General features: G+C 43.1%; 1 protein-coding gene across 2 annotated transcripts in view; it reads left to right on the top strand.

Moving 5' to 3' along the window:
• LOC102034476 (melanotransferrin) overlaps positions 1-10,812 on the top strand; it is a 19,469-nt gene that overhangs the window by 6,035 nt on the left and 2,622 nt on the right. For both annotated transcript variants that reach the window (XM_005427988.2, XM_031062793.1), the window contains 10 exons: positions 622-721; positions 2,070-2,252; positions 2,563-2,719; positions 3,580-3,647; positions 4,317-4,504; positions 4,684-4,864; positions 5,806-5,957; positions 6,375-6,471; positions 7,322-7,516; positions 8,654-8,810. In XM_005427988.2, the coding sequence (XP_005428045.1) occupies positions 622-721; positions 2,070-2,252; positions 2,563-2,719; positions 3,580-3,647; positions 4,317-4,504; positions 4,684-4,864; positions 5,806-5,957; positions 6,375-6,471; positions 7,322-7,516; positions 8,654-8,810 (1,478 nt within the window). The remainder of the gene's footprint in view (positions 1-621; positions 722-2,069; positions 2,253-2,562; positions 2,720-3,579; positions 3,648-4,316; positions 4,505-4,683; positions 4,865-5,805; positions 5,958-6,374; positions 6,472-7,321; positions 7,517-8,653; positions 8,811-10,812) is intronic.

Here is a 10,812-nt window from a genome sequence, read left to right as displayed (position 1 = left end):
TGTGCCCCTTCCCAAAAGTGGATGCCTCAGATTTGTATCCTCCCAGTTTGAGCAGTCTTTTTTACTTTCCTCCTTCTCAGGAAGCCATTGCCACCTGCTCCCCCACTCACAAAATGCATGTCTGCCTTGTGCTGAGCTGCAAGCCAGCAGGCTCTAAGGGTGCTTTGGAGTGCACTTTGGCATTCAGATTTTGTAGCCCCAAAAATATTATTTTGAACTATCTGTGTATAATCTAAAAATGTATCAACTTTATTTAAATCTTCAAGCTTTGGGGCAGTAGCTATAGAATGAAACTTCAAATTGCTGGGCTTTAAGGTCCTGCAGAGAGCTGCAGCATCCATTTCTATAGTTATAAAGGTTCCTTTGAACTATTAAGACTGGTGAAGCCATCATTGTGCACGGCTGGTTTCTGCATGGCTTCTGCAGGAAGGCAGTTTTGAAGGTCTAAAATCCCTCTTGGTAGGAGTTGTTCAGAAATTTGTGTGCCCTTAAAATAATTGGAAAAAAGAAAACACAAATGCATATTAACTAAGGGCCTCTTCTAAATGCATGGGCACTCTGGTTGTTGATAACTACTGATAATTAAGCTTTAACATGTATTCTGCCCTTGTTTCTGCACAGGATGCCTTGGCAGATGCAGTGACCCTGGATGGCCGTTGGATTTTCCAGGCTGGAAGGGAGCATGGTCTGAAACCTGTGGTTGGGGAAGTATATGATCAAGGTATATTCTGACTAGATATGTTTCAGATTACTTAAAATGCATAAGTAAAAGCTTGTATTTCCTGCTTGCATTTTATTTGGAGTCTTCTTGAAGGCTCTAAGCAGTGGGTAGTGGTCAGGTTCCCTCTTGGTTGCTCCTGCCTGTAACAGACTGTTTGGGGAAACAGGAGACCGGGCTGTGGCTGAGTCTGTGCTGAAGCATTTAGGTCAGAGTAGCTGTTCCTGTAATAAGTTTGTTGGGTTGGTTTTTGTTTGTTGTTTACTGTCTCTCTGCTTTCTATGTTCTCTGTTCCATACTTTATAGATTAATGAATTGCTAAGCATTAATCACTAGGTTTATCTCTCAGTCCTATACATTGGAATAATTAGATTTTGTTTTTACTAATGTATGATAACCTGCTGGAAGAAAGGAAGTACTAGATTCTGCTTCTTGTCTAGGTGACCTCAAGCTTTGATTTCCTTTCAAGGCAGAGACAGTAATTCAGTGGTGACTTGTCATCCTGACCAAGAGCTCAGTATCAACACGTTTGTGTAGTTCAGAGCTGGATGATGCCCCCCCTAAATTTAAGATGCAAGGGAAGGGAGAGCTCTGAAGCAGTTTGCTGGCAGTGCTGTCTCATCATTCTATTGTGAGATGGAGCTGGACTTGTTTTGTAGCTGGTCTTAGTGTTACCTGGCCAAAGGCATCTTCAGAAGTGGCTGTTGGGGTCAGTCCATAGGATCTTGGATCATCTGCAGCAGCCCCCCACCCTGTTAAACACATCATGACTCTGGTGAGGGACCTGTACTTTGGCTTCTCAAAACCAAATGGGCTCAGGATCCAGAAGTTGACTATCTCCATTAGTCAGGCTATGAGCTCAAATCAGAGAAAAGTGGAAGAAATTAGTGATTTCTGATCTATATAATATTGAATGACCTTATGATCACTTCAAACCCTCAGCTCTTGACACTGAGTTATATTAAACTGTAAAACAATGATAATGAAATCAGCTGGGATGCTCCAGAGACATCAGTTGACTCTGCTGTAACAAAATTAGGATCCACTGTGGAATAAATTATATTGGTTTCAATTCAATCCAAATATTTTTAGAGTAATAGAAAATTTCTTTCTGAAAGGAACCTCACTTTCAAAGCAGAGTGACCTCCAAAGTTAGAGCAGATTGCCTGTGGACTAAGACAATTCACACTGAAAAAGTTCTGGGGTACATTGATTCACAGCCAGCAGGGTCTCTCAGCAAGGTTGTGACCATAGTGGGTGGGGCAGGCACAGGAGTCCAAAAATCAGTGTATGTCACTGTAATGCTGCTGTGGGGCTACTCAGGTTGTTTCTCTTTCTTCCCATGCTGCAGAGATTGGAACTTCCTATTATGCTGTGGCTGTGGTAAAGAGAAGCTCCAACATCACCATGAGGAGCTTGAAGGGAGCACGCTCCTGTCACACCGGCATCAACAGGACTGCGGGCTGGGCCGTGCCCGTGGGGTACCTCACTGACACCGGGCACCTGGCACCAATGGGCTGTGACCTTCCACAAGGCAAGGCTTACAGGGCAAACATCCCTTCAGCAATGCTCTCCCAATGGTCTTGGGACCCTCTGTGTGTGTACAGAAATGTGACTCAGCTGCTGTTTTGTTCTTTGACTTTGATGCTCCTTGTAGGATTCTAATATAGGTCTGATAAAGACTGCAGGGGTTTTGGTTGTTTTAAACTTGGAAACTGTCTTTTAAGAAGAAAATAACTTGTGCCTTTTGGATCTTTTTAGAGATGTACTGTGTGGATGTGTTAAAATGAAATTGATCTTGTTTATTCATTGCTAAAAATGCCTCATTCTAATTTTGCATTTAGCTGTAAGTGACTATTTCAATGCAAGCTGTGTTCCTGGAGCAAATGGTGTGAACTATCCCAAATCCCTCTGTCAGCTCTGCAAAGGGGACTCAGAAGGACAGAACAAATGTGAACTAAATTCCCAAGAGCAATACTATGACTACAGTGGGGCTTTCAGGTAAAAATCATGTCTGTCAATTTTTAAATTGCTGTACCCTCTCCACAGTCATCATGTTCAGGCCTCACTGACAAGAAATTGAACCTACAGAGCTTCCTGTTGATCTTGTTAGAAAATCTATAGTTTTGTTAGGATAGCCATGCTTTTAACCTGACTGATCAAAAGTAATTCTTAACCCACTATTTCAGGTGTTAATATGTGAATATTAAACCAAGTGGATATTTAGCACATATACTGGGCAGGGAAAGCCCACTGCTATTTGCTTTGTCCAGCAGCTGTTTGACACAATCTGAGTGTTTCAGCAAGCTTTGCTGACTTACCTTTCCTGGTGAAACCTGATGATTCTTGGAGCCTGAGAGCTGAGCTGCTGCCCTACTTGGCAATTTCAGTTATCCCACCTAGCTGCTCTGAATTATCGAGTTGCTCTGCCCTCCATTTTTGCACACCAATCTTTATTTTCCTCCTTCCCATCTGTGTGCTGTGTTGCAGCTCCCAGGCCCCGAGTCATAGCATCAGCAAGGGCAGAATTTGCTTATGAGAAGCACTTGCTGCTCCCTGTGTATTCCCCAAAGGACTGTGTGACTGCCTCAGACACAGAGCTGTCCTGGACAAAGAAGGTCATGGTGTTTGTCCCAGGCAGCACTGAACATGTTGTTCATATTCACCAGATGACAATGATAGTTTACTTCATGCTCCAACAGCCTCTAGTCTCTGCCTTGAGCAAAACTCTGAGCACAAGGAACTAGGTCAGTGTCTGTGGCTGATGGAACGGAGCACAGAGCCCTCGGGCTGTCAGCTGGCAGTGGCCAGAGCACAGGGGTTTTGTAATGCCTCTTTGTGGTTGGATTTGTATTTATTAGGTGTTTGGCTGAAAATGCTGGAGAGGTTGCTTTTGTGAAGCACAGCACAGTGCCTGAATATACAGATGGTGAGTAATCCTGAAGCTTGTTGAACAATGGCTGCAAGGTCTGAAATACAGTGTTTGAAATGACAGTATATTATCAAATATTTGATGTATTTTGAATTGAGGAATCTGCAAAAAATGCTGTAATACAGATGAAATCTGAAAACAGATGTACCCTCTGAGGTGTGCACCAGGAGATAGAGAATTTTTTAAAATGCTTGATAGTTTCAGTATAAGGTGAAAGGTGGAATCTAAGCTGCTTCTGGAAAGAGACCTTCAACAGCAGAAACCTCTTTTTATATAGACCTGGACTGTTACATTGCTCCAGCCTGCCAAGGGATTCAGTGCAGACTAGCAGAGAGTTAACCTGCCTTATCTGGCACTATGTGAAAACTACCTTGAGCATAACATTGCTTTAATATGTCTGACCCAGGGGGAAAAAACCCAAAAAATGTTGTATGTAATCCTGAACTAGGGAGGCTTTTGATACTGCTGCAGACCCCAGCACAGCTCAGTGCAGTCTCACAAATGTTATGGGACTACAGGACCACAGAGATGCGCAGGATATGCTGTGCAGTCAGGAATAGTTCAGAGATGCTCAGGAGATGTGTGTTCTGCTCCACATGTGTAAGTGGGGCTTGGAGCCAGAAGCATCAGCCCCAGCTGATGTCTGTCCCCCTCCTGTGGTTTCAGGGAGAAGCCTTTCCTCCTGGGCCCAGCGGCTGCGCTCCCGGGACTTCCAGCTGCTGTGTAGGGATGGCAGCAGGGCTGATGTGACAGAGTGGAGGAGCTGCCACCTGGCCAGAGTCCCTGCTCGGGCTGTGGTTGTGCGGCCTGACACAGACGGGACAGTTCTCTTCCAGCTCCTCAACCAGGGACAAGTAGGAGACCATTTCTTTATTGCTCCTTTGTGTTTTAGAAGGGCTCTCCTGGCTGTCTAAGCAGACTGAAAATGGGGTATCTGAGCTCCTTTGGCTCTGTGGGGTTTGGAGGTGTATGGGATGTCACACATCCCACACAGAGCAATGTGTGACAGGTTCTTTCTTCTTTAACATTGCAGCAAAGATTTAATGGGGTGGGTGCCAAGTTTCAGATGTTCGACTCTGCGGTCTACGGCGCCCAGAATCTTCTCTTCCGAGATGCCACCACAGAGCTTGTTGCAATCACAGCTCAGAATTACCAGGCATGGCTGGGTGATGAGTATCTTCATGCCATGCAAGCTCTGAGCTGCAACCCCAGTAGTAAGTTGTCTGTAGATTCCTCTTTATAACCAAGCAAAAAGATAGCTGATAACACAGATCATCTTGATTCTGGTTTATTTTCTTGTCAGGCTTGGAGTGTTATGGAAAGATGCCAGTCTGATATTTGAGCATGGGCAAAGGTCACTTTTTGACCTAGAAACAATACTGTATTAACACTTTTCTGTGCAAATTGTCCAGCTTTTTTATAAGGTGCAGGCATTTTCTATCCTTTCTTGGTGTACGAGAGGCATTAATCTTGGTAAGCTGCTACTGCTGCCTGGTACTTAATTTCTTACCTGCTGACAAGGGGAAATAATAATGTGCTGCTGCACAAATCCCCAGGTAGTCTATAAAAATGGATGAATGGATTCCTAGCAGAGGATTTCCTCCCTAAGCTGAAGGAACCCCTCTGTTGCTCTTTATTGAAGCATAATGGTCTTTCCTGCTATCAGAAGAAAGTAGAAATTACTTGATACACATTCTGGGAAAGTCAGAAACACAAGTTGCAAGAATCTTTGCCTTAAGAAGCTTAAAAATCCTGGCAACTGAGCTTCCCAGATGTGATCTGTGCTGTGGCAAAGCCCCTCACCTTCCTGATTTGTCTCTTCTGGGCATTGCTCTGACTGTCAGATGTGAGGAAGCTTGTATTCAGGGTGGCTTTTTGCTGCACTCCACTAATGTATTACAGCTGGGTTTAATGGTCAGTAATTGTAGGAACTGTTCCTTTGCTGTGGAGAGGTTTGCAGTGTGGACATCACTGCTCATCAGGGAGTGCCCTGGTTCCTGGTCAGGTGTAAGTCTGAGCTGGAGGGATGGGGAGCAACACAGAAGCAAATATTTTCAGTAACATGTATGGGACAGATGTGACAGTGGGCAATGTGAATCCTTATTGTGTATTGCAGAGAAGGTGAATGTAGCATTTGCTTTTCAATTTTGTGCAGCAATGCCAGAAAGCCTGAACTGGTGTGTTGTGTCCACTGAGGAGATTTGGAAATGTGGTGAAATGGCTGTTGCCTTTAGAAAAAAGAATTTGAAGCCAGCAATTCAGTGTATTTCAGCCAAGACAAAGGAAGAGTGCATGGAGCTGATCCAGGTAGGCTGCTACAATCCTTGTGCCATAAACCAAATGAGCAGAAACTGCTCCCTGCTGGGTGGGTGAGGTTAGATATGTGCACTCACTCTGGTGACAGGCAGGAACACTGGATTTCAAGGAGATGATCTGTAGCTCAGATGGTCTGGATGAGCCTGAACCCTCATCTTGCTGATCTTTGGCTGTGATGAGGGCACTGTTTCCCAGCTAACTCAAGCCTGTGTGTGTGAAATCTCCTGTCCCTGTTTCACTGATGATGCTTTATGCACATTTGGGAGGTTTTCTTTAGCACTGTGATGCTCTTTTGCTGTAAGCCTTGCCCTTCAAGGTGCCACAGGTGTGACCATAAAGGTGTAATCATTGCAGCAGGGGAAGTATGTGCTGGGTTTTTTCACAGAAATCCTATGTTTTATTTTTCAGAAAAAGGAAAGTGATGCTGTAGTTCTGGGTGGAGCTGATATTTACACAGCTGGGAAGACCTATGGCCTTGTGCCAGCTGCTGGAGAAAGTTACTCTGGTAAGAAGATCCAGAAACATAAATATTGACTTTATTTTCCCAGGTTGTTTGAAAACAGCACTAAAAACACAGTCCTTTGTTCCCAGCCCTGCTGGAAAAGCTGTTTTCAAAGGAAATAAGAATTATTACCCTCATATCATAGATAGAGGAGGATATGAGATGAGCTTCTACAGTGATGCTACTTTCATCTGTCCTGCTGCAGGACCAGGTTGAGTCTTTGGCAACTTTGAGTCTTGTATCTGTTCATTTGTTTTTTGAATTCTTGTAAAAAAAATTTCAGTAGAAAAAATTAGTATTCATAAAGTCAAAATATTTTTAAGAGAAGCAAAAATACAGAAATTGTACAGTAGATTTTAGTTAGAAGCAAATTCTTCCTGTCAGTGTAGCTGCCTCAGTCACTGATTAAAAGAGGGCTTGTATCCACAGTGTCACTAAGGCAGAATTCAAATTTGCTGCAGAATTCATAGAACTTTTAATGCAGGTTTGAAGTTTTCACATAAAAATAACTTCTTGAAGCAGATTTGCTGAGTTACTTATGCCCTGAATGTTGTTTTTTAGAGGGATGTGTTTATAAGAGCTGGTGGGAACAAGAACACTTTCATCATCTTGTCTGTAGATTATTCAGCTCAGGTGTGCAGCAGTAGCAGCTTACAGACCAGAGGTGAATGCAGCAGTGTGAGGCAGTAGAAGTGAAGAGTAATTCCATGTACGTCCATGCTGCCTGAGGTTGTTGGTGCAATTGAAGTTGCCACCATATAAGTGTAATGGATGCACAGATGATCACTACGCTGTGGGAATGCATAAGGGAAGCTGTAATGTGTTGTGTGCTTTTTTCTGTTTATTTTACAAGCTGATGACAGCAGCAATGCATACTATGCTGTGGTGTTAGTGAAACGAAATGCGTCCAATGCATTCACCATCAGTGACCTGAGAGGGAAGAAGTCCTGCCACACAGGACTGGGGAGAAATGCTGGATGGAATATTCCCATTGGTGTACTAATTAAGAGGGGGATTATTAAGAACAGAGACTGTAATATTCCTCAAGGTAAGACAACAGTAATACAAATGAAAAAGATATTAATAGTCTAATGATAAACTTCAATTAGGGAAGTGGTTTTGATATTTCATAGATCTATATTAATAATATCTGTTTCTGAAGGAGTATTGTGTTTTTAATATAATGATTTGAAATTTTAAGTTTACCACCAGTGTGGACTAGTGGAGGGGTCTGAGAATGTTACATCTAACACAGAAGTATTCCTTTCCTTTATCACAAAATAATTGGCTAATTTAGGTTGGAAGGGACAGATTGAGGTCATCTATTCCAAGCAACTGCATAAAAGGTCTGGTAGTTCATATTGCTCAGGGCTGTGTCCAGGCAGGTTCTGAATAAGTCCTAGGACAGGGATTACACACAACCTCTCTGGACCCTGTCCCACTTACTTGACCATCCTTGGTACAAAGGATTTTTTCTCTTATATCTACTCAGAATTTTCCTTCTCATAACTTTGGTCTGTTGCTTCTCATCCTTTTGCTCTGCACCCCTCAGAAGGACCTGGCTCTGTCTTCCTGAAAAACCCACCATGTAGATTAAGATGACAATACACTGTTAGTTGTCTTATCTCCAGGCTGGCCAAGTCCAGCTCTCAGCCTGGTAAATGCAAGTTGTGTTTCAGCCCTCTGAGCATCCTGCTGTCCTTCCACTGTATCAGCTCTAGACTGTCCATGTTCTTTTAATATTGGGAGCTCAGAGCTTGCCACAGATGTCAGAGGAGAACCTTTATTTCCCTGACTGCTCCCCAAGCACACCCCATTATTCTGAGCACTGGGCATCCTGGTGCCTCTGTCCAGGATTTTATTGCATTTATTTTCAAACTGCTTTAGGTAATGAAACAATGTAGCACAACAAGAAAAAGATCTGTAAACATGGAAGTCCGCATTCTAATTTTGCTTGCCTACTTATCTATCACCTAGGAAGCTCTTTGGTTTCATTATGTAGTCAGCTAAATAGTGCTCTAAAAATATTTTAGAAGTTCTAGTTCATGAATTCCAGTAAGGCAGCTATAACTTGCATTTCTAGTGTTCTACTGAAACCTGCATTGGTTATAACTTCATGATGTCTGCCTTTTTTTGTGAAGAGCCCGCACTTTTCATTCCTTATGTTGTTTTTGTCTTTCCCCAGCTGTGAGTGAGTTTTTCTCTGCCAGCTGTGTCCCTTCAGCTGAGCAGGACAATTACCCAGCAAAGCTCTGTCAGCTGTGTATTGGGGATGAGAGTGGAAACAACAAATGCAGTGCAAGTAGCCAAGAACGTTACTACAGCTACAGTGGAGCCTTCAGGTAACTGATAACCACGGCTGTGACTCAGTGTCAGCCTGCCAAAATGCAGGGAGTGCCTGCTTTCCATCCCAGTCAGCAGGCAGAGGTTATTGCTGCTGCAGCAGGTGCCATAAATGAGGTGGGACGTGTGTCCCCAGATGTCCTCACCAGTGCAGGTATGGTGTAAGGCATTGCACTGGCTCGTGTCACAGCCTTTGCCAGCTGCCTTGCAGACAGCCAGGTGGCCAACAGCCCTACCTGTATGTCTGCACAGAGCACCCACCTTGTGAGGACCAAGCAGATTTTTGCTGGCCTCCAGTCCTGGATTAGTCTAGTGGGACAGGGAGTCTGCCACTCTGGATGGGCAGATCATCCACAGGGAGCTCTAGCAGGGAAGCAGGCACACAGTAGCCAGGATCTGGCTGCTCTAAGTCCCTGCAGAGAGTGACAGACTCCTGACAGGGAGCCTGGAGTGTGTCTTCACTACTCTGATTCATTGGTGGCTGTAGCTGAAGGTAGATTTCTGTACAGCACAAACAGCTATGGCCAGGGTTCAGTTACCAAATCCTCTTCAAAACAAAGTATGTTAAAAATAGCGGGGAGAAAATAATATAAAATGGAACAAATACTTTGTGCAATAGTGTACATGTACAGATGGAGCTGTACCCAAAGACTGTGAAACTCTTAGATATGGAAGGAGCACTTCCTTTTCCTGACCTTCACCTCAGAAGGTAATGGTGCATGGAACAGCTGGCAGAAAGCCACCTTTTCCCTTCAGGGAGGAGACTTCAACAGCAGCTGCCTGGTAAATAATGAAGTGTAAGATTTGGATAACTACTTTTTGCAAATCTATTTAGTTGAGTCCAGCTGCTCTGCTGAGTACAAGCCTTGCAGGCAAGCTCCAGATCCTCTGCTGTACTTCATGGATTAACAGAGCCAGCTCCCAGTCAGGAGATGAATGAGCAATAAATGCTGTTACAGGCTGCATGAGCCTTGCTCATAATTCTAAGATTCTGCAGTTGACAAAAGTGCCCATACAATCAAACTTTATATGGAGATCACTTTCTGTTTTTAAGGGAGAAGATGCTTAATTCATTGAGAGATGTGGGAAGTTTTAAGTATTTAAAAGGGTAGAATTTGGGTGAAAAAACAGAGGACTGCAGTCTTCTACAAGGTAGGGGTAGATCTATCTGTGACAGGTGATCCCCTCTGAAAAAAGAATGAATTATGGAAGGTGATTGAGATGGACTTAAAATTCAGATTTCCAGATTCCTTCAACTCTGGCTGTCTTCAGACTAATTTGATAGAGGTGTGAGAGGCCATTCAGTTTGTATATATCCCACTGGCTGAGGCAAATCACACTGCACAGAGTACTGAAAAATCTGTTGGGAAAGTTTTTTCTGATGGGGAGATGCACTGAAGAGCCCCACTGAGTCCTTGTTCTCTGTGTGACAGTATCAGCCACATTGTGACTTATCAGCTTTGATTAGAACTGTTGATATTAAACTAGGTGCAATTGAGATATATATATTTTGGGTAACTGTTACCAGTCATAACTTTCCCTTGTATTTTGTACTGCACAAGCCATGCAGTTTACAGCTTTACATCTATTTCTTTGGTTTCATTATTTTGTTTTAGGAAATGCTTCTTGAAAACATTTATAGAATAAGCTACATAGGAAAGGAGGTGGTTTTAGGGTCCCTTGGCATGTTGGGCTACTTCTGCTTCAGAAAATTAGAAGAAACTGAACTTAGTTCTGGAACAATACCCTTGGAAATTGCAGTTAGATTAACAGGAGATCTCCAGTATCCAGGGCTGCAAATGCTGCGCTGAATATCACATAATAGATCTTCTGGTTTTTTTTACTCATCTGATATTGGTCTTTCTTGTTGTTTTTCACACTGCTTTTAATAAATTTTTCTACTGTATTCCACTCTTCAAATTTGTAATTCAGAATATTATTTTTAATATTTGTTTGCTTTTCTCTCCATCCTAAATTTCACTGTTTTTTCTTACTAACTTT

Source organism: Geospiza fortis, unplaced genomic scaffold (assembly GCF_000277835.1).
Source record: "Geospiza fortis unplaced genomic scaffold, GeoFor_1.0 scaffold19, whole genome shotgun sequence".
Taxonomy (NCBI): domain Eukaryota; kingdom Metazoa; phylum Chordata; class Aves; order Passeriformes; family Thraupidae; genus Geospiza; species Geospiza fortis.
The sequence above is the reverse complement of the archived record's forward strand: the minus strand, read 5'-3'. Positions and strand labels throughout refer to the sequence as shown.